This window comes from Trypanosoma brucei, chromosome 9 (genome assembly GCF_000002445.2).
Source record: "Trypanosoma brucei brucei TREU927 chromosome 9, whole genome shotgun sequence".
NCBI classification, from domain to species: domain Eukaryota; phylum Euglenozoa; class Kinetoplastea; order Trypanosomatida; family Trypanosomatidae; genus Trypanosoma; species Trypanosoma brucei.
Window position 1 is genome coordinate 694,971 of NC_007282.1, and position 20,103 is coordinate 715,073.

The 20,103-nt window shown below is 48.7% G+C and overlaps 17 protein-coding genes across 17 annotated transcripts, besides 1 other annotated feature; 15 read left to right on the plus strand and 2 right to left on the minus strand.

Moving 5' to 3' along the window:
• Positions 1-409: part of a repeat region that runs on past the window's edge.
• An 881-nt stretch (positions 410-1,290) lies between these two features.
• Positions 1,291-1,446, plus strand: Tb09.160.2340 (hypothetical protein, unlikely; the record flags this gene model as incomplete). The annotated part of the gene is made up of 1 exon (XM_798583.1): positions 1,291-1,446. The coding sequence occupies one exon, from the start codon at positions 1,291-1,293 to the stop codon at positions 1,444-1,446; it is 156 nt and encodes a 51-aa protein (XP_803676.1).
• A 470-nt stretch (positions 1,447-1,916) lies between these two features.
• Tb09.160.2350 (hypothetical protein, conserved) lies at positions 1,917-2,402 on the plus strand (the record flags this gene model as incomplete). The annotated part of the gene is made up of 1 exon (XM_798584.1): positions 1,917-2,402. The coding sequence occupies one exon, from the start codon at positions 1,917-1,919 to the stop codon at positions 2,400-2,402; it is 486 nt and encodes a 161-aa protein (XP_803677.1).
• A 387-nt stretch (positions 2,403-2,789) lies between these two features.
• On the plus strand, positions 2,790-3,839 carry Tb09.160.2360 (poly(A) export protein, putative; the record flags this gene model as incomplete). The annotated part of the gene is made up of 1 exon (XM_798585.1): positions 2,790-3,839. One exon carries the CDS (start codon positions 2,790-2,792, stop codon positions 3,837-3,839), a length of 1,050 nt encoding a protein of 349 aa, XP_803678.1.
• A 627-nt stretch (positions 3,840-4,466) lies between these two features.
• On the plus strand, positions 4,467-5,129 carry Tb09.160.2370 (hypothetical protein, conserved; the record flags this gene model as incomplete). The annotated part of the gene is made up of 1 exon (XM_798586.1): positions 4,467-5,129. The coding sequence occupies one exon, from the start codon at positions 4,467-4,469 to the stop codon at positions 5,127-5,129; it is 663 nt and encodes a 220-aa protein (XP_803679.1).
• A 254-nt stretch (positions 5,130-5,383) lies between these two features.
• On the plus strand, positions 5,384-5,644 carry Tb09.160.2380 (hypothetical protein, conserved; the record flags this gene model as incomplete). Its single annotated transcript, XM_798587.1, has 1 exon — positions 5,384-5,644. The coding sequence occupies one exon, from the start codon at positions 5,384-5,386 to the stop codon at positions 5,642-5,644; it is 261 nt and encodes an 86-aa protein (XP_803680.1).
• A 501-nt stretch (positions 5,645-6,145) lies between these two features.
• On the minus strand, positions 6,146-6,436 carry Tb09.160.2390 (hypothetical protein, unlikely; the record flags this gene model as incomplete). The annotated part of the gene is made up of 1 exon (XM_798588.1): positions 6,146-6,436. The coding sequence occupies one exon, from the start codon at positions 6,434-6,436 to the stop codon at positions 6,146-6,148; it is 291 nt and encodes a 96-aa protein (XP_803681.1).
• Positions 6,437-6,867: 431 nt separating this feature from the next.
• On the plus strand, positions 6,868-8,664 carry Tb09.160.2400 (hypothetical protein, conserved; the record flags this gene model as incomplete). Its single annotated transcript, XM_798589.1, has 1 exon — positions 6,868-8,664. One exon carries the CDS (start codon positions 6,868-6,870, stop codon positions 8,662-8,664), a length of 1,797 nt encoding a protein of 598 aa, XP_803682.1.
• A 130-nt stretch (positions 8,665-8,794) lies between these two features.
• Positions 8,795-9,010, plus strand: Tb09.160.2410 (hypothetical protein; the record flags this gene model as incomplete). The annotated part of the gene is made up of 1 exon (XM_798590.1): positions 8,795-9,010. One exon carries the CDS (start codon positions 8,795-8,797, stop codon positions 9,008-9,010), a length of 216 nt encoding a protein of 71 aa, XP_803683.1.
• Positions 9,011-9,070: 60 nt separating this feature from the next.
• On the plus strand, positions 9,071-9,925 carry Tb09.160.2420 (syntaxin, putative; the record flags this gene model as incomplete). The annotated part of the gene is made up of 1 exon (XM_798591.1): positions 9,071-9,925. One exon carries the CDS (start codon positions 9,071-9,073, stop codon positions 9,923-9,925), a length of 855 nt encoding a protein of 284 aa, XP_803684.1.
• Positions 9,926-9,954: 29 nt separating this feature from the next.
• Positions 9,955-10,245, plus strand: Tb09.160.2430 (hypothetical protein, unlikely; the record flags this gene model as incomplete). The annotated part of the gene is made up of 1 exon (XM_798592.1): positions 9,955-10,245. The coding sequence occupies one exon, from the start codon at positions 9,955-9,957 to the stop codon at positions 10,243-10,245; it is 291 nt and encodes a 96-aa protein (XP_803685.1).
• Positions 10,246-10,428: 183 nt separating this feature from the next.
• Positions 10,429-10,782, plus strand: Tb09.160.2440 (hypothetical protein, conserved; the record flags this gene model as incomplete). Its single annotated transcript, XM_798594.1, has 1 exon — positions 10,429-10,782. One exon carries the CDS (start codon positions 10,429-10,431, stop codon positions 10,780-10,782), a length of 354 nt encoding a protein of 117 aa, XP_803687.1.
• A 210-nt stretch (positions 10,783-10,992) lies between these two features.
• Positions 10,993-11,523, plus strand: Tb09.160.2450 (hypothetical protein, conserved; the record flags this gene model as incomplete). Its single annotated transcript, XM_798595.1, has 1 exon — positions 10,993-11,523. The coding sequence occupies one exon, from the start codon at positions 10,993-10,995 to the stop codon at positions 11,521-11,523; it is 531 nt and encodes a 176-aa protein (XP_803688.1).
• A 741-nt stretch (positions 11,524-12,264) lies between these two features.
• On the plus strand, positions 12,265-14,463 carry Tb09.160.2460 (hypothetical protein, conserved; the record flags this gene model as incomplete). The annotated part of the gene is made up of 1 exon (XM_798597.1): positions 12,265-14,463. One exon carries the CDS (start codon positions 12,265-12,267, stop codon positions 14,461-14,463), a length of 2,199 nt encoding a protein of 732 aa, XP_803690.1.
• A 592-nt stretch (positions 14,464-15,055) lies between these two features.
• On the plus strand, positions 15,056-17,170 carry Tb09.160.2470 (hypothetical protein, conserved; the record flags this gene model as incomplete). The annotated part of the gene is made up of 1 exon (XM_798598.1): positions 15,056-17,170. One exon carries the CDS (start codon positions 15,056-15,058, stop codon positions 17,168-17,170), a length of 2,115 nt encoding a protein of 704 aa, XP_803691.1.
• Positions 17,171-17,626: 456 nt separating this feature from the next.
• On the plus strand, positions 17,627-18,583 carry Tb09.160.2480 (hypothetical protein, conserved; the record flags this gene model as incomplete). The annotated part of the gene is made up of 1 exon (XM_798599.1): positions 17,627-18,583. One exon carries the CDS (start codon positions 17,627-17,629, stop codon positions 18,581-18,583), a length of 957 nt encoding a protein of 318 aa, XP_803692.1.
• Positions 18,584-18,845: 262 nt separating this feature from the next.
• On the plus strand, positions 18,846-19,454 carry Tb09.160.2490 (ribosomal protein S7, putative; the record flags this gene model as incomplete). Its single annotated transcript, XM_798600.1, has 1 exon — positions 18,846-19,454. The coding sequence occupies one exon, from the start codon at positions 18,846-18,848 to the stop codon at positions 19,452-19,454; it is 609 nt and encodes a 202-aa protein (XP_803693.1).
• A 245-nt stretch (positions 19,455-19,699) lies between these two features.
• On the minus strand, positions 19,700-19,846 carry Tb09.160.2500 (hypothetical protein, unlikely; the record flags this gene model as incomplete). Its single annotated transcript, XM_798601.1, has 1 exon — positions 19,700-19,846. The coding sequence occupies one exon, from the start codon at positions 19,844-19,846 to the stop codon at positions 19,700-19,702; it is 147 nt and encodes a 48-aa protein (XP_803694.1).
• Positions 19,847-20,103: the final 257 nt, after the last annotated feature.

Genomic DNA, 20,103 nt, shown 5'->3' on the forward strand with positions numbered 1-20,103 from the left:
ACTCCAGCCGCCAAATTGCCCACGGCTTCGAACCCATAAAGCATTTCGCACATGATTGGTCCTGTTAAGTACACTGAATGTGGCAGATTGTACCGGTGTCGGGTGAGCGGTTTTGCACACATGGTCAACAAGCGCAACTTTGTACGAACGGAAGGCCTCCAGAGGATAATATGCGGCGACGCCCCACAACTGGTGGATGCGCCTCTAAATTCCTCATTAACGGAAGTTTCACTAACGACTGCAAACGCTTGACGACCCGCGACACGGAAAACGAAGGAAGTGAGGATGTTCCGTGCGACGTTTGTGAATTCCTACTCGCAGCTGGGGGCCGCCCGCCGCTCAGAAGGCAGCTGACACACGGCATAGGCGCTGGCAGCTGTGCGTGAAGAAGCGACGGGACGAGGACGAAGCACAAAGGGAAGGTAACCGTGAGTCGGTCGACCGTGCTACGCGGCAGTGCGTTTGTGCTGTGAGTTTGCGGCGAGTTGTGTCCGACGCACTAGTTTCCCAGGACCTTGCGATCGTCCGTGGGAAATAGGAGAGGGTTGAAGTGTGTCCCTATGGGGAATGGTGGCGTCTGCTAGTTTTTGTCTTCCTTTTACTGCGTTATAGTGTCAGTCTGAGGTGGTGACCATCCCCATCAGGCATCTGTTTGGTTACCGGTTGCACAGCCTTGGCACTAAGGGTGCTGCGGGGGTATTTCCATCTCTTTAATCTTACTTGTATGACTCGAGTCTTTGACTTCTTTCTTTTTGTCGTTTGATCTGTGATTGAATCTTTGCCGAGACAAAAGGTGCGTGTTCCAACGATCATCAACCACGGCGTTGCGCGGTGACTTGGTCAGTCGTTGTCCGGGAGGGGGGGGGGTGTCGGCGCGCGTGGTGTTGTGCTTTTGCACTTCTCCTTGCTGAGAGGACAAGACGTAGCTTTTGACCTATGTGCTCTGCACGTCAGTGGGTGGTTCTCTGATTTGACTGGGGGCATATTGGTGGTACTTCCCCTCATGAGGCGCTTCCGGAGAATATGAAGCACCTATGGTTGTGAGATTGTTTAGTGGTAATAGTTATAATTTTCTTTTGTGTTCTTGTCACCGGTCAGTTCCGTTAGTGAGGAGTAGTTGCGCTCGTACAGACCCGTTGGTAATTGTTGTGAATTTGGTGCTCAGGGCTCCATGCGGCACTGGGGGCGAGGGCTCGTCATTCAGAGGATGTCGTATACTAAAGGGCAGGCAACGCTGTGCGAGATCACAATCGTTTTAGCGATTCTTGTTGGAAGTATTTATGGAGTCTTATGACACTGGGTATGGCTGGTATCATTCTGTGTTACCCTGTAGCCTACTGGTCGTTCATCATGGCCTACCTTGTTGCCGTAGGCAGCACTATAAAACGTGATCAAAAGGTTGCTGCTGCAGCTGGTTGTTTTATGTGGACGGAGTGTGCCGCATAGTTTGAATAGCAACGTTTTATATCGCTTCGTTCAGCTTACACTCTTATTTTTTTCGATGACTGAAGAACGGTCTATCGGGGTATCCACTTAGTAGTTCATATATGTCGTACTACGCATATATTCATTTTTAAAATAAAAAACTGCGTCTAATATCGTTGAATTCCATGTTCTCTTTTAGTTCGTTGACTATATCGGGGAGAGTTTCACTTGTGGTTCGGTGCATGTGTGCCCCCTTAATAATTAGTAGTGATTTTTAAAAAATATTGACTCTGTCTCACTCTTCTTCTCTCTCTGTATGTGACCCTTTAATGTGTTTCTTGTCCCTGCATTTCCGGGTAGTTTTCATCATAGTTATTTAAACTTTATATTTTCGTTTCATTAATCTAATCAGCTGAAAATTAAACCTTTTTTTTTTTTAAAAGGGGTGTAGACAAATCAACTGTGAATTTATTCATTTATTGGGGCAACCGATGCCTACTCCTCGGGAAACTGTCGTTGCCTTTTTGACACAGGCATGCTGTGGGACCATCGTGGCGCTTCACCGCATGGGCGGTATGGAGGTGATGTTGTATAAAGAGCAACTTGTTGTTATGCTTACGAGGTACTTTAATAGCTGCTGGAATTCTCTCCTTAGCGGAGATGATCCGTATGTTGTTGAGTCGTTTAATATGATGAAACATGATAATCCTGGGTGCGTTATGAGGTATCTCTTTTCCGTCGGGACGTCCGTACTTCCCGACGAACCCCCCCAGGAAATAGCTCGCTATTCTCCCGAAGACACTGACGACCTTGAAGCAGCGCGTGTGACAATTTCTGAGACGCTGCAACAGCTTCTCGCTGAACGGATAGCCGTCGATCCATTTCAACATTCCTGTGAGGGTTTATCATTGAGTGCGGAGCGGACGGCGTGGAGTGAAAAAGGTTGTCCACCGCAAAATTTCTTTGAAATTTCGTGATGACGGGATTTCTCATCGTCGTTTCCTTTTTGCTACACTTCCTTTTGTTGGCGCTCTCGTATTTGTTTTCTTTGGGGAGGGGGGGGGGATGGATGACAGGTAAAAACGTATGTCGTGACAGCGAAGTTTTTTTTTTATTAATTGTTGAAGTGTATATTTTTCCTCTTGCTTTTCTCCAATGTTTAAAGCTACTTTTTTTTTTTTACTATGTCTCTTCAACTGTTCCTCAGGGTGTGGCGTAGGAGACCACCGTATGCGGGCGTCGTTTGGTTCTATTACTGTAGCCGAGCTGATCGCTGCGGTATATAGTTTACTGTGTTGTCGGCACTTTTTACTACATTCGATTGGTTTTATTTAGGTAGAATAGAGGTAAGTCGACCAATCTGTATGTTTCCGTTTTACTCATGCGACCAGGGTAAAGGTGCACACGAGGTGCAAAGTCCACCAGGTGATACCATAAGCTCGATCCGTTTCTCCCCTGCAGGATGTCCGCTGTTGCTTGTAGGCGCAACATCATGGGACAAAAGTTGTCGTGTATGGCAGGTTGATAATTCGTCCAGAAGCGCAGCCATTAGTTCCAAACCGTTAAGCCTTGCAGAAAGTGGCGCCCCAATTTTGGATATGTCGTTTTCGGAAGATGGCAGGGTGTTCTTTGGTGGGTGTGACAAGAGCGCAACGATGTGGAATCTAACGACTGGTCAAAAAACCGTTGTCGCATCCCACGACCTTCCGATTAGTTGCCTGTCCTACGTGTTGTCACCAACCGGAGGTGACATGTTAATAACAGGAAGTTGGGATGGTAAGTTACGATACTGGGACATGAAGCAGCCGCGACCTGTTAAGGAGGATTTACTTGGTGAGCCGATATTTGCACTTGATGCGCAAAGATCGTTTCCTATGGCCGCATGCGTCACCGGACGCAAAGTGCACGTTTTTAACATGCAGTTTATGTCGAAGGTGATGGAACTGGACCCCCCCAAAATGATGAAGTTCAGTTTACGATGTGTTGCTTGTTCACCTCAGCATGATGGGGTTGCCGTTGGGAGCTCGGAGGGGAGGGTATCGTTCATTCCTTTGAGACAAGAAAGTGGCTGCACATTTAAAGCTCATGTCGTTGAAGAGAACAATGTTTTCTATATGCACCAAACGAATTTCTGCTCGATAGATTCGAAGACCGGACGAATGATAACTGGTGGTGGGGATGGTCGCATTGCCGTCTGGGATTATAAAAAGAGGTGCAACGTATGCTATGAAAATGATCCGAAGTTGCCAAACAGGAATAACTCGATTTCTGCCGGAGACATTAGTGCCGACTGCTCTTTGCTTGCGTACGCACGTAGCTATGATTGGGCAATGGGAAAGACGCGCGCGATTACGAACGAGCCTCATACAATACACATAAGATCTGCTAATCCTACACAGCTGAAAGCAAGATAGTTATTCTATTTTTCGAAGAATATGAAGCACCTATGGTTGTGAGATTGTTTAGTGGTAATAGTTATAATTTTCTTTTGTGTTCTTGTCACCGGTCAGTTCCGTTAGTGAGGAGTAGTTGCGCTCGTACAGACCCGTTGGTAATTGTTGTGAATTTGGTGCTCAGGGCTCCATGCGGCACTGGGGGCGAGGGCTCGTCATTCAGAGGATGTCGTATACTAAAGGGCAGGCAACGCTGTGCGAGATCACAATCGTTTTAGCGATTCTTGTTGGAAGTATTTATGGAGTCTTATGACACTGGGTATGGCTGGTATCATTCTGTGTTACCCTGTAGCCTACTGGTCGTTCATCATGGCCTACCTTGTTGCCGTAGGCAGTACTAAATTTAAAAGAATTCCTTCGGCTGATAATATACTGAATCTTTTTGCTGTTCAGTTTATTTTGCACTGTCTCTCATTTTGGTGCGGCGCGGCGTATGCTTCACTGTTATGAATCATGTCTTTTCCTTTTTTTTTTTGCAATATTTTTCGACATCGTTTGTGCCGTTGTTGGGTACAGGTTTTAGGTGTTAATCCGTTGCTGAGTAAATTTGGTTCTTAAATTTCGATTACTACGACAAGTAGCTGAGCGATGAGTGAGTCTAGTGCGACCAAAAAGCATGTATATGGATATGAACTTTACAGTAAAAATGTTCACCAATATCCATCTATTACTGATGTTAAAACCGTAAAGGGTGCAATCGCAGGAAACATTCATGACTACCTCAATCATTTGGGTGCATTTGAAGGGAATGCGCGTCGAGAGCGTGGGGAGGTATTGGCGTATTCGCTTTTGGCTGGTGCCCTCTCTCTGGCCTGCGCGATATATTTCGCCAAAGACGTATTACTGCCTTACAAGTTGCTTACATTATCTCTCATTGGGGTTACAGGTGCTGCCACCCTGTGTGCTTACGTTTGTGACTGCAGACAGAAATCGGACAATATTGCCTTCCTGGCCACGTGCTCAGCTTCTACCGAGGCGAAGGACTACCTTCGTACCTTAAAAGGGCATCGGGTTTGCATTCGCTTGGGTGAGGTACCCAACTCGTCAGCGCTTACCATGGAAGCGCAGGTGGTTGGGCCTCCTTGTTTCTTCGGCGCTCCAGAAGTGCACTCATCATCGTCGAAGGTGGTGCCATACGGACGTTACTTCACTAAAAGCGGGTACTTTTTCCCTCCTCCGCTCATGAATGACGTGGATAATCTTCTAAGCTCATTAAAGACCTCGACCTCAAAAAAGAAACGGCAATCCTAACACCGCAGATGCCTTCTAAACAATACAAAAACCGACTGCATCATATCTACGTTCCTTCTAATTTCTTGTGTTGTTTTTCTCTGCTTGGGATGCGGCGCGAGTCAAGAAGCTAGCGCCCGTGCACCCCTCTCCTACCCAACAATGCACATATCGTGTACCCCATTCATTTCACTAGCTCAACAAACTACAAGGGAGGTGCTTAGGGCATAAACAAAACTCTACTACGCAAGAGCGCGGAGAAGCTGATCAGGAAAATGGTGTCTGCAACGGCAGTTCGTCGTTTTGGTTACGTTGGTGCGGCAGCAAACTGGCTTATACCCCTTGCTGCCATTGTTAATCTTCCTACGCGCAAACCCAGTGAGATTGACCCTCTGATGACCGGTGTTTTGGGAACGTACAGCGCAGTGTTTGTTCGATGGTCGATAGCCATCTCGCCACCAAATTATCCCTTGTTTTTATGTCACGCGACGAACTGCGTGGTGCAGGCCGCAACCCTTGTCCGAAAGGCAGTGTGAATATAGGGTGTGCTGACTTGCGTAGTGAACACCGACGGTTCTTTCACTATATAAACCTCTAGGAATATAAGTTATCGTTTACATCCCTTTGTTGGGGCGACTCCCCCGTGAGAGGCAAAAGAGTGCATAAAGTCAGGAGACAGTGTGACGAATATTGAGTGAGATGAGTGTCTATATCCGACTTTCAGTGTTCCCTACCCATGCATGATTAAGACCGTAGCATCTGAGCATCTACCGTTATTAACTATGTGAAGATGGTTTGACGTATCCTTTGAGTGAAGCAAAAAGAAAAAAAAGAATCCCCCTTCTTACTTTAATGGCGGTGGCCTGCTCCAGCCGAGTGACTGGCTGTTCTCGGTTGAGTTACCTTTAAATGTTGTTTCCCCCCTCTATGCTAGTTGAAGTTGTGTACCGCAGATTTTTTGTAACTCACTGAAGGCTAAGGGAGTGACAACCGGGGAAACAGGTAAATATTCAACGTTGTCGGGTGGGGCTCCTGTATTATGTTACTGTCTGTAAGGACACTGGCGAAGATGCTTGTTTCATGAAATGGGTGGTGATATTGCAACGATCGGATGTTAGGCCGCTGAAGAGATTTGTCATTGCCGGAGGAGGGCGGCCTGGAAATTTTGTGCATGACATTTTTTGTGAGTTACCCTGACATTTTGTCGCTAATGTGACGTGTGATTGTGCATTCCAGCGTGTAAATGTCAACGTGTATTTAGTCGCCGCTCGTTTTGCTAGACGCCAGCGCTGCATAGCTGCTTGCGCCAACGTCGAACATATTCCCATTTGAAGGTAGTTTGCGGTGTCGAAGAGAAAAGTGTCCCTACCACTGGATCTGCTTTCGCCACGTGTGTTTGTGAATAATGAACGCGGCACTCTTCAGAAAGAAAAGTATTAAGCTGCTTCTACGTTCTGTTGTTTTTGACCCTGTTTGTTCGGAGGGGTGAAGTATGGGGCATACGGAGTGATGATTGGCTGTTATGCAACGTTTTGTGAACTGTTGAGAGGGCATGTTCCTGTTACTTGGACTTTTCTTTAGCACTTTATCCTTGGGAGGGGTTTGCCAACCGCGTGCCTGTGGTCTTCAGCCGTGCATTTCTTTCCTCTTTCTTCAGCCTCATCGTTGTAGGGCGCTGACCAGGCAATATACAACTTTTAGGGAATTTTGCTCCAAGTAAAGATTGAATATTGTGGAAAGAGGTTTTAACTGACCCACAATGACCTGCGTAAAAGAGTTGTTGCAGCTTCCAACGGACGAGGTGCGCGCTTGTGTGTTTCCCCTTTCTGATGTAGAGGTTACTTTAGTCCTCTGTGAATTGGGAAAACTTCTGCAGAGATGGCTTTACGCCACGCGCTACAAGTTGGTTTCCTCATTCGAGGTATTTCTTCATTTATTTGTGCACGTAGCGGACAGAGAACCGAAAAGGATAGCCAACGCTTTCCTCGGTTCATGTAAAGAGGGCCAGCACCTGTCGTTGCTGGCAGATGTATGTGAAACCCTCTTCTCACCATCCCGGATTTCCCTTCTTGCTGAAGTGGACGTAGAGCTTTTCTTAACATTCTTAAAGTTCCTCTGTGACATTCCTGTATTGAAGGATCGGCTCGGTAATGTTCTGGTGAAGATTCTCCTGGAATTCCTCTCCGCTGCGGTGGAGCGCGATGGGGACTACCGTCAACCCCGAGCATGTGCAAGCGTGCTCATCACCCTCACACGTGGGTCAAAGGCAAACAAAGATCGTATGAAGGTGGAGTGCGACCGTTTGGGGGAGACCCTTGAAAAAACAACTGATGTCTATCTGCGACTTCAGTGTGTTGAGTTGCTGTTTCGACTTCACGTACACGACGGAACAATTTTAGCTACTTCCTCATTGTGTGGGCTACTGAAGAGGGGTGTGCCAAAGCTTCCAAACGATGAGCATTTATTAACAAACATGCTGGTCTTGCTAGAGTCCTACGACGCTGACCGAGAGGTCCCACGAATTCTGCAGTTTACAACAATCCTTGTTGAAGTGGACAGCATACAGGTATGTGGGCCCACGAAAATTTATTTTTCCCTATCTATGCTAGTAATTATGATGCCGGGGTACACCGGGGACAACATTACAATTCCATATGAGCATATCCGTTCTATGAAGCTAACTAGGGAACGTAAACTGGGACTTCGTTTGCACGTTGTTCCACCGCAGCTGTCGGGTATCATGTCGTTTGAGGCGTTGAAGGACACGTTAACAGTTTCGTTAACGCAGGCGACGGTCGATGCCTTTCGCGCATCAGGTATTCGGGATTGGGTTGCTGCTAGAAAGAACTTTGCTCCTCTTGGAAGCGCTCGGGAGGTGAGGGACACTTCCACTAAGCTGTATGCGCTGTCGGTTCCAGAGACGGAGAAACGTGGGAACACCGAAGGATACAATGCTGGTGAAGGGCGGGCTGCAAAACGGGACGAATTGGGGATGCCTTTCTTGGAAATCAAAGAGGAGGGGCACCCATCTGGTGGGGGAAGGGGGAACGGAGACATGGGGATGTTTCACGATCTTAATGAGGTCGCCACCAGCAAGGTTACGCGAATGCGCCAAGACTGCCGCCGGGAGCTTCAATCTGTGTTTCACTTCGCGGAGGAGGAGATAGAGAAGATGCGGCGAACAAACGCATCCGAACGTGATGCTTTCAACACTTCGTTGAAGGAAGACTTGATAATGATACGGCGCGTGGGGGCTCAAGTGAAAGCGAAAACTGCGGAGTGTGTCGAGTCACTTAACCAGGAGTTGACTGAGACTCAGGCTCTCGGTGAGCTTCTCAGGGATGAGCTGGGCAAGCTACAAGACAGCCTCACATCAGCGCTGCACAGCTCTGAGGAAGCTGAAGTGGGGCACCTTATTGAGCTAAAAACGTTGGTTGACGCAGAAATGAAATCTATTAAAGACAAGTTGATGAGGCTAGTTTCTTTAGCAGGGCCATTCCGGACGTTGGGAAACCACACTTTGCAGCGGGAGCCGGTGGCTGGTGCTAGCACATAGAGAAGCGGCCTACAAGGCGGTCACGGAAGTCCCAACGCAGCTGTAACCGCCTTTCCTGTTAGAGGGAAAGTGTTATACCGCGTCCGGAATACAGGTAAGGCTTTTTTTGTTCATATTTTTATGCATATAAATGTGCTTATTTTACGCAAATGACTTGTTTCTCCGCGTCAGTATGGGCAGTTGCGTGCGTAAAGTGTCTCGCAGCGCTATTTCCTTTCTGCACGTGTTGCGGCGACATGTTTCCTACGACTTTCTTGTCTCCCGCTTTTTTTTCTTGCAAATAACGACGATGATTATGGTTGCTACTGTTGATGCTGTTTTTTCCCCTACGGCGCTTACTTCGTAACCACACACAAAGGGGCAAAGGTGAGAAAAAGCGAAGTAGCGGATAGACGCTAAAGAGACAATGTCGGATGTAAAAGGGGCGCTTACACGCCTGGAGCGCCTGCACGAGGCGTGCGGCGGTGCCGGTCTTTCAACCGTGGGAGCGTTACCGGCTGACGGTGGGGCAAATATGAGTGTCAACGAAGTGGGTTCCTACGAGAAAGGCCAATACCATGTCGCCTGCTTGATGAAGAGAGCAAGAGAGAGTATGACTATCCTGGCGGAGACTGGGGAATCCATGGACATAGCGCGGAGAGCCGAGATATCAAATTCGATCCGGCGGGATATGAGTGCTGTTAAGAAAGAGTGCACAGCCTTGAATCGGGTGGCAATGAAGGAGGGGAAGCGTGGTGACTACATGCAACTTCTTTCTTTTGTTAATAAGACCGAGCAATTTCAACGCCGTCTCCATAATGGCCCAGTGTTGGGCGAGGCTTCAGGAGCAATAGGTGATGGGAGCACACACGTCGGTGGAACTACTCCAGGGGTGCCGGAAGCTAATGCGGTCACTGCCGATTCAGAAAACCGCGAAGTCGGCTCGTTTATTTCGGCCAGTGAAGTTGAAGGGTTTCTCCAGTTTTTTGAGGAAACGAGGAAGCGTGACGCTGAAATAGATCAGGTATTGGAGAGAATCAGCGCCGGCGTTACGCGTTTACAAGAAAACGCGTTGACACTTCGTTCCGAACTGTGTACACAACAGCGTCTTCTCGACGATACGGAAGAAAAGGTCGATGGTATACACGCAAAGTTGGACTCCTTGAATATCAAACTTCGTCGCACACTAGAGCAGGTGGATAAGGATCGCATGTCCGTGTATATCCTTTGCTGTTTGCTTCTCCTTGGCATCTATGGGGCGATATACAACATGTCTAGGTGAGGCATTTTATAAATTACCTGCACAACATAATGAAAGGGAGGTGCTTCGATCCTGAAGCTGCAGGGATCCAACAAGGAGAGTATTACCAGTTAGTTAAATTTGCGCTGAAGTTATGGGGAGCTAACAGGGAGGGGGCATTCATGCTCTTTCTTCAAACTTACCCATTTCCATCCATCTCTTTGCTCTTTTGCATACTTTCTACTGCGTGTCTGCCCGTGTTTGTTAGGTTGGGCACAAACTTCACTTTGCTTTTGATACTATGTGATGGGGGTTTGTTGTTGCGCCCTCCAGGGGCGTCGGATGAAATCCGTGAGGTATGATCCTCGGTTTGTGTCTTTATTTTTCATCCCCGTTCCTTTAACTTTTAGTAGCAGCTTTGCCCCTCTGCGGTGGCGTCTACCGACTTCTGGTCACAGGTTGCGGACACACACACACAAAAAAAAACTGTAGTGCCATCAAAGGGAGGAAGTGAAGGATTGCATCCCTCGGTTCCAACACGACGAATGCAACGCCGAGTGCAGCTGCGTATCTCTCTTACTGCAGCCTCTAGTTTTTTCTTCTGGCAGCATCGCTCCTATTATGACAAAGTGCGCAGGGAGCGTGAGAAAAGCGATGACACTCCCTGTGCAATGTTTGACGAGTTTCCCAAGAATCCTCATGCGAGTAGTGTCCCCAACCAATTTCGTACACCGAATGCGGATGCCGTGAAAGATGCTGAATTGTTACAGCGCGGGTTCCTTTTGTCACTTGTAGTCATGCTGTTTGCACTTTTTTACAGTGGATTCTTGGATCCCTTCAATGAGGGGTATCGGCGCCCAGACGGATATGGTATGCCGGCTGTGGAGAAGAGCGTATGATATCTGTGAATGGGGGTGGTGGAAGGTGCGTGTGGTCTGTTGGTGGCATCGGTAATACACACCAAGAAGGAAATGCACTTTCTATGTTGGTCCAAATATCTGCATACCGGTAAACGTCGTTAGGCAGTTATTGGAGGCGGTTACCTCACTGCTTTTTTCTTCCAACCTCTTACTTACAGCCCCGTTGGGAAAGAATTACGTAGATTAAGCATGGCCAAGGATACGGCGAAGAAGAACATGCGTGGGAATGCTGTCCGCATGCAGGTGTTTTCTCTGATAACACTCACTGTTAACGTGATCTGCTTTCTCGTATCCTTTTGGCGCCAAAGTTCTTTCCCAGGTTTTGGTAGCTTGGCCGCGCTAGCATTTTGGGCGGGGCAGGAGTACGCGTCGCTCGCGCTCTTGAAGCATTTCGCAAGACCCGTGTTCAACGCGGAGGGTGAGTTATTGGATTGCCCGGACGCTTCAGATCCAAAGGAGCTGGGATATTATTCCCTTGCGCAGGACGTCCTTTGGGTGTGCTGGGTGGTTCAGGTACTGTGTTTTCTGTTTCATTGGGGGTTCATGGTGCTGTATCTTCCTGTCCCTGTCATGGGTCTCTACAAGCTGTGGGGAATCATAGGGCCCTTGCTCACGCCCGCTCAGCCTGCGGCTGGTGAGGGGTGTGGATTTGCCCCCGGGGGGTTGAGCCGAGCGGAGCGGAGAAAGATGGAATTGCAACAGCGCAAGAAGAGAGTGTAAGAACAAAAGCGATTTCGGTTGCGGGGGTCAGGGACCGGGGCGAGTGTGGGGGGAGGTGGAGGATAAAAGATGAAAGACTCCAGTGTACGGCTAGTGGGTCGGTTCGTCTCTTTGCACTGTCTGTTTCCTACTGTACACCACGGAGTCATCCGTGGGAGTCTGAAAAATGTAGAGTAGTGGCATTGTAGTGCGGTGGAGCCGGGGGATGGAGACCCACAGCAGGCACTTTCGGTCTTCTTGGTTGATTAACCGCTGTCGCAGAAGGGAGTTATCTTACCCTTACTACCTCTAGTTTATTGTCATTCACGCGTTCGCCTCGCAGTCACGCTCTTCTTCGAGGCTGTGGTAGACGTGGATGAGTGTCTTGCTATTCCCTTGTTCAAACTGAGGCATTTTTTTTTTTGCACTATGGGGTATTTTCTGCCCTCCAGCTCTTTCTTGTTTCGGTCCTTCGTCCAAATACATGTTTCTTGTAATGGCATAGGGGGAGGTTCGGTGGACAAGAGCTGAGCAAGTGCGTGTGCTATGAGGTGCTACACCGCATTCTAATTGCTTTTAGGTAATGTACGTCATAATAATAAGCAGAGAGTAAGTGCAGGAGATACTTCCGAGTAAGGTTATGCAGATACACTTTGCACTTCCTGTCACTTTACCCTTAATTATTCTTCGGGTGTTTCTCACCCTTCTATCTGTACTTTCTGCGTCCATTCTCACCCTCTTGCGTAGTATATCCGCGTGTAAATGGGAGGGACGTCTACGAAGGAGTCACTTTTGTACTTCATGGATGTGGCGCGTGGTGTTTCCCCTCCGGATGAGAAGGACTTTTCCAGCCACTTGGGACGCTGTAGGAAGGAGCTCTGTTCGGGTGCTGAACTCTACAGGACGTTATTACCAATTATGCAGACCTTAATGCCTGCCAATGCCCAAGCATCTCAGGTTCAGTGGGTTGTGAGGTTCTGCTTAAAACAAGTTGAACATGCTTCCTGTAACTACAGTCAAGGCGTTAGTGACATCTTTCTTACCACAGTACGTGCTGTGCAGTTTGTGGTGCGTCACGCATGCGAAACTTCCCGTGGGGATGCCTCCCGCTTGCTGTGGACAATCGGTGAAGATCTAGGGGAGAGTGTACATGGTGCCTTGCGGGTCAGCACCACTGGTGATAGTGACACTGTATTCATGAATAGGTGGCTGTCCACCGGTATAGGTAAGCTGTGTATTGCGCTGGAAAAGTTTATTGTTTTTGTGCCTTTGACGGTGTCGACAGTGGAGGCACATGGTGAGGTCGTAAGCCTTCTTCTTTGCATGTGCTCTACTGCACTTTATCATTCGACTGCGTGCGACACGAACTTTACAGACCCCTTTACAAGACTTATTTTGGCGTCAGGCGACCTACATGCGCTTGTGCTGGTGCTGCTGCAACGACTTATGGACTGGGGTGAAGGTCGGCTCCCAAAGACACCAGTGTTATACCGCTGTGCCCAGTATTCGTCGTTGTGGACGCTTTACAATATGTTCGCTGGTGGGACTGAAAATGAATCTATCACCTGCGGGAATCACCTTGGGCGGCACTGCGCACAGCTGTTGTCCGTTCTTGTATCGTATGGGAAAGGCTACAGACCGAATGAGGCACTACATTACATCGCAAGCTTAGGGGACTCCTCCCAGATTCAGGTCAAGGCCCTGTTAGTAACGTTTAACCGTCACGTATTGCGATGCCCTGCCCTTTGCATTTTGCTGTACACCCTACTTCACGATAATCCGACATTTATCCACACCGTCATGACTGCCTACCCTGATGAATTTTTGGGGGTTATTCAGGGAGTGCTTCGTCTGAGCTATACGGCGTCATCAGAGGCTTGGGCTTCCGGTTTTAATTCAAGTGATGATGATATAGATGGTGGCCAATGCGCCATTCCTATCGTTGAAGATGCGATTACACCTGAAGCTGTTGCCAGTATTGTGCGTAGGATGACAGCATTTTCTTACCCGTTTATCAGCTTCATGACGGGAACATTGGTGCTCGTGTGTTCGCAAGATCAAGTAATTAACAAGCGTATGAGTAATACCATAGCTGAGACCACATTCAAGGTTGGCCGTCTGGTAGGTAGGTGCCCGGTGATTGCCGTTTGCATTGTGATCATCGTACACAGCATTGCCAGAGCGCTAAACGACGGAAACGAAGCACTGGCGGCTGTTTTTATTCCATGTCTAGCGAACTTTGCCCCATTCGTTCATGATATTGACGTGTACACTTCTCAGCGTTTGGTCGGGTTGCTTTTGTTAACGTTGCGGAAGGTACAGCGGACTGCGGAACATGCGCGCTCCGGGGCAGGAGATTGTTTGGGCACGTTAGAAGGTACAACTCCGGCTGGGGGTTGCAGTAGCGCTGATACATCAATTCAAATGTTTCTTCGTCAACTTCTTGCATTAACGGAGGCGGTTGGAGGGCTGTTGCAAGGTGATTGCCGAAACAATTATTCCTTCATATACGAACTGGTCTACCAACGCTCTCACTTGGAGGAAGGGGCGAAATTGCTGAGCACAGTTAGTTGTCATAGCTCTGAAGCCCAAACGGCTCTCCAGTCACTTCTTAGCGTTGCGAAATTCTACGATGAAGAAATAGCAAACTCTACCGCGACCGACTCGTACGGCGGCGCATTGGCCGTCATTCGGCAGGTGTCCCAAAACAAAGTTGTACCGACGGGGCCCTCGTCGCGGTTATCCGTGCGAACGGGAACATATGCGGCAACCGCAAGCGCAGATGTTGAATACTGCACCTCCCTGGAGATGGGCGAAATTCCTTTTCTGTATGAAGAGTCGACGTGCAGCTATGATTTCTTTGGGCCCTTCCTGTGGTCCACACTGTTGAGTGATGCTGCGTATCCAGGAGGCATATTGTGGGCGACGGATCTGTCTACGTTGGGGATATTCCCTCACTAAACTACCCGCGCGGAGCGATCGGAACATTCACCTCTGGTCTTCCCTCCGCCTTGTCCACATATCTTGTCTGTGTTACTGCTGGTCCCAGTCCTGGTTTTGCATTTGTGAGGTGTACAGGTGTGTGTAAAGTAGGTTGGAATTTACGGACGGGGCTCCAAAAGGTAAATTGGAAGGTGGTGCCACGTTAGGGGTTTGTTGGAGTGGTGGGCAGGGCGCACGGACTTTCCTTCTTGCCCCCATTTCGACATCATCGTGTTGTTGATTTGAAGTCACTGCTTGAGGTGCCGGCAAAAAGAACCTTCAAGGGAGCTTGGGTTTACAGGCAGTTAGGCCAGTACCGCGTCTGAGCAGTGTCTTAAAGTGGTGACTGTCTTGGATGTGGAATCAGGTTTGGTACTTGATAATTTAAAAAAAAAGGTCTTGTCGCTGTTGGCTTATTCCCCTGCATTGCGATGATTCATCCCAGTCGTGTTGATCATGAAGGGATGAGGTACGCGAAAGAGGGAGGTGATCAATCTCATCAACACAAATTCTGGTCATTTTTTTAAAAAAAAGATATTTATATCGGATAACAAAGGTAATTATTAGAAAAATGAAAAAGAGGAGGCCAATACCCAATCCTACAAAGATCAGTTCCTACTTTTTCCAGCAGCTGGTAAGCCCAGGTGCAACAACTCCGGATGATAGGAAGGAGCGTGCCCAGTCCGAGCAAACGAAGCGGGCTGCCGCGTCGGTGCTAAGTGAGTCGTTTACACCAGAGGGCGTCGCTGCTTTCCTTCAGAGTAGGTCAGAAATTGAGCGACAGCACAGTGAAGCGCTAGAGGATGTGCTTGATGCTTGTTGGAAGCGTGTTGAGGACATAATCGAGCGAAATAAGGAGCGCCGTCGGGTTATAGAGGAGGACATTCCCCAAGTTGTTGCTCCCACAGGCACGTTCACCTTTTGGACACCCGAGGGCGTTGAACAATACTACAGCCTGAAAACTTTGCCCGTTTTTGCCAGTGATGAGGAAGGCGTCAGAAGCGACAGCAATGGCTTCGGTACCGACAATAGCAACGCAATGAAAAGTGATAGAAATGGCCCTGCTGCCGCTGACCATGCAGTAATTTCGCCTCAGGGTCGCTCAGCGGAGGACAAAGTTGACGGAAACGCAGCGGCAGAGGGGGACGGGAGGACTGATCCGGTTGCTGAATTTTCATCCCAAAGGGCATGTGGCAGGGCGCCCATTGTGTCGGGAGCCCACCATACGAAGGGGCGGAAATTGACGGACAAAGAACTTCTTGATGAATCGAAGGTCCCCCATTGTCTGCGTCGGTTGTTCGCCTCACTTCTTAGGCGTCGCAACGAATTTCCCAAATCAACAACACTTCTATTTGATGCAATCCAGCGAACGCAGTCGGAGAGATTTCCTGAAATTGAAGCGGTGATCGAAGATGTACCCTTTTCAATGCCTCTTCATCGACCATTTAGATGCATCGCTGCCTTCGTGGCCCGGTCTTTCGCAGAGAACCCCAAGGGTGAAGCACCTGAGCAGGCATTTGCTGCGACTTTCAAAACGGTGAGCAAAGATTTGAAGACGGCATACGAGAAACTGCATGAACTAAAGGGTTATGTGCACCCTGTGGGTGAACGAACAGATCGGGCGGAAGTCATCTACAAAACCCTTTTGGGTGAGTTGCAGGGTCGGAAGAGTCTTCATGAAACCTACGGTATTGATATAGAAGCCATAATGAAAGCATCGGCAGTGGAGCTGAGCGTGATGGAGGGGGCTCTTAAAGAGTGTAATGAAACATCCCGGAGGTTGCTTGCCACCATTGAGGATCAGACCGCACAGTTCATAGCTGACGTGCACACCAGCCTTGATCGACGAGAGGAGGCTATAGAGGAAATTGCCTCGTTCTACAAGCGGGATCGTGATCGCCTGCAGTCGTCATTGCAGAGGAAGATTTATCGTGCGAAGAAGAGTGAGGAACTTCAAGAAAAGTGCGCTCGACGTATTCGGGAGGTTACGAAGGAGCTTTACATTGAGCAGGTCAATTACGAGGAGCTGCTGCAGGAAATATTGGCAGAGAGTTTGCTGCTACAGCAGCTGGACAGCAGCTACACGCAGTTGTCAAGTTCGCTTAATAACGCAGCTTCCGTTCATCAGGAATCAAAGATAAGCTCTATTAGGGAGGCGCTTCAGCGGTCGGAAGATGTTCGTGTGCATCTCATTGAACAATGTCAGTTCCACATAAACCGACTTAAAAAGGACGAGCACTATCGGCTCTGCCGCTTAGCCACAAACGCCAAGGATAATGCATTGTGCTGGTCTCGCTGCCTGAACGACCTTTCAACAATATATGAGACTCACTTTAACTCCCTAAATGAGAAGTGCAGGGTCTCCACGCAAATGCGTTACCTTCTTTCGTACGAGAAAGATTGCGTTTCTCGTGACCTGAACCAAGTTCAAAAGGAAATGGAACAGTTAGATAGCAAATGGCACGAAATTTCCACTCTCCTGGAGGAACTCGGTGAACCAGTTCCACCACTTTCATTACTTGAAAAGGACCCCTCGTGTGGAGAGCTCCGCCACGCTTTGACCGCACTGGCATTAACTCGCCTTGTGCATGGAGAGTCTTCCCACCTTGTGCGCCCCGAACAGTGGAGAGAGCGAACTGTTGTGGCCACCGGTGACGGCAGTGCGACTGCGAATGATATGTCGTAGATCACTCATTTTGTTTGCTCACCCCCCTTTCCTTCACGTTTCCCCTGTTTCAGCTGTACATCATATGTAAGCATTAGAGCATTATGGGATGCAGAGTGAGAAATTGGCAAAGGCTGCACAGCGGATGGATGTGTAAGTCAATGAACTTTCTCATGTTGCTTTTCTCGCTCACATCAACGCGTCGTTTCCCTCCTCCCTATCACAAATGTTTACTAATGGGATCACGTTGACGTTGGTTAACTGATGTCGCGCATTCATCGAAGCACTTCTCAATGGTGCACCATTCAACAAATGCTTTTGCTGTCGTGTTTGCTATTTTTGCTTGAGCCTTCTTGTTCCTTTCGTTAATCTCACTCTGTAAAACCCTTAAGTTGGACTCACGTTAAACAGGCAGTGATCTGAGCTATTGCTCCACGTAAGGGGAGAAGAATAAATCCCCCTTTTCACGCTGAATACATGGCTCCAGTAGTGTGGCCGTGCGCCCTTAACCCATCAAATCACATACTGGTGCAAGAGTTGCTGCTACACGCGTCATTAGGTCGTCACCGCCATTCCCTGAGGGACAGAAAGGACTTTTTTCACCTTGCTAGGCACATTTCCTGCCTCAAAGAACCTTGCAAATACCTCGTTTCTGCGCCACCAACCTCTCGTGGACCACTGTGGGCTCCTTGGCGAAGCACAGTCCCCCGGCAAATAGTTTTCAATCGTATACTCCGTCAGTGCACCGATACTTATACGCAATCATCCCATAAAGAAGACAAAGAAGACGAGGAGGGGAGACGCGTACCAGTGTTTTATGATGATGCCATTGCTCATTTGAACAGAATAGCAGAAGAACTGGGGCCACACGGATACAAAGTAACTCTGGTCGGAGCACTGCGACGCGGGTGCCCCGTTGCTTCCCGAGCTGAGTTCCTTTTGACGTACGATGATGACGATAGAATCAGGAAACATCGTGACAACGACACCACTGTGTCCCACAGTGTTCATTTTGAGCGAGCGATACAGGGACTAAGGGCTTCCGGATACATCAAGCATCATAGGACAAAAAGAAAGATTGATATTCACACAAAACAGTACATAACACTTGCTTCTAGGTCCCATTCACATCCAGAAACCCTCTCCACATCACGAGAGGAAAGACAGGTTTTGTCTATTACCTGGTCAAAACCACAACAGTTTCACACGCGGCAGCTGTTCCTCACGGGCCCGAACCCATTCGTGGTGCACCTTGTGCTGCTGGCCCATGCGAAGGGCCTGGGACTGGATCCTTGCGGGTTGTACAAATCCCAATTAGGGTTTCGGGAGTCTGTGGCACTTGAATGTGAAAGGGACATCTTCGCTGCGTTGCAGTTGCCGTACGTTGAGCCCATTCACCGCCATGCATACTGCCGCGTTCACAACCTGTTTTGAGAGCGCCCGCGCCTTCCTTTTATTTGTTCTCCATGGGATATTGCTGTTCTTTAACTTCCTAACTGTATGGTTTTCTGTCGCATGTGTCGTCACAGACGCGCATCACTTTTTATACGACTAGATATGCCGCGTTACAGAGACCTATCGATTGCCTGATTAAGTACTCTTGCAGGTGTTGCTTTGTCTTCTCCGCACTATTACTCATTCCCTTTTTCTTTACTGATTTTTTCTGGTATGAAGGCACTTCTATACACTAAGGGTGATGTCCGCACAACCGCACCTCCGCAAGCTGCGTAAGCTCAAGCGCGCCAACCCGTCTCAGGAGGAGGAGGGCGTCGCGAGGGTGCTCTTTGAATTGGAAGGCTCCCACAAGACTCTCCGCGCGCAGTTGCCCCGCTTCCATATAAACACTGTTCGCACGTCGTCGAGTCCCCGTCACAAGAAGACAGCTATGATCATTTTGTACCCGTTGCGTTTTATCATGCTTGTACGCAAGATTCAGCGAACGCTTACGGCAGAGCTCGAGAAGCGCTTCCCCGGAAACATTGTTGTGCTTGTTGCGCAGCGCAAGATAACGAAGCGACCGAATGATGTGTACAAGCTTCAGCAGGTGCAACGTTCCCGTACGAGCGTAGCGGTGTTTGAGAATATCTTGAATGATCTTATATATCCGTGTGACGTGGTGGGCCGCCGTTGGCGTTACCGTACGGATGGGAGTAAGCTGATGAAAGTGTTCTTGGACGCCCGTGACCGCAAGAGGGTGGAGTCGAGACTTCCCCTTCTTGCCCACGTCTACAAGTTGTTGACGCACCGAACTGTCACCTTCGGGTTCATGTGGAACCCTAAGTTGCAGCAAGTGTCCTCCCGGTAGATGAGTTTCGCCCAGCTACTTTGAAGGTGCCATTATCAGTTTTTTGTTTTGATTTATTTTCACTACGCTGCCATCCTCGGTTGTGTAGTGCTAGAAAATGAAATGACACATGTCAGTACTGAAACTAGTGTAAGTTACAACCTCGAAGCTGCCTGTGTTTCCATGTTAGTCACCCCTTTGACATTTTCTTACCTTTTTGCTCATTAGTATTTTATGCTGGTGATAGACGCCCACTTTGGTGGTTCCTATGTGATGCAGCGAGTGAGATGAGGTGGCATGCTATACTTCACTTCCGTGAGCTGCGTCACCACAGGTTCACCAACCCCTTCTCCACTGCGTGAGGATCGCGTGGTAAAAGCGTTTTCCGTGTTGGTGTCTTGTAGTAGAGTCATCCGAATGTGCCTCTCGCGGATAATGTGATTTATGTTTCCCACTGTTGCAGGCGGCTGCGAGTAGTCGGGTGCATCACAGATCAGCTTAGATTTCGCACAAGATCTGAGGCCCCGGAAGGTGTTTTCAAGCCTCTTCCTTATCGTCTTGGCGCTACGTTGTGGTTACTCCAATCGCATACCAACCAAGGCCTGAATGCCAGGATATCGAGCTTAGGAGCGAATATCGACAAGGCCAGACAGCGTGGCGAACAGCAGGT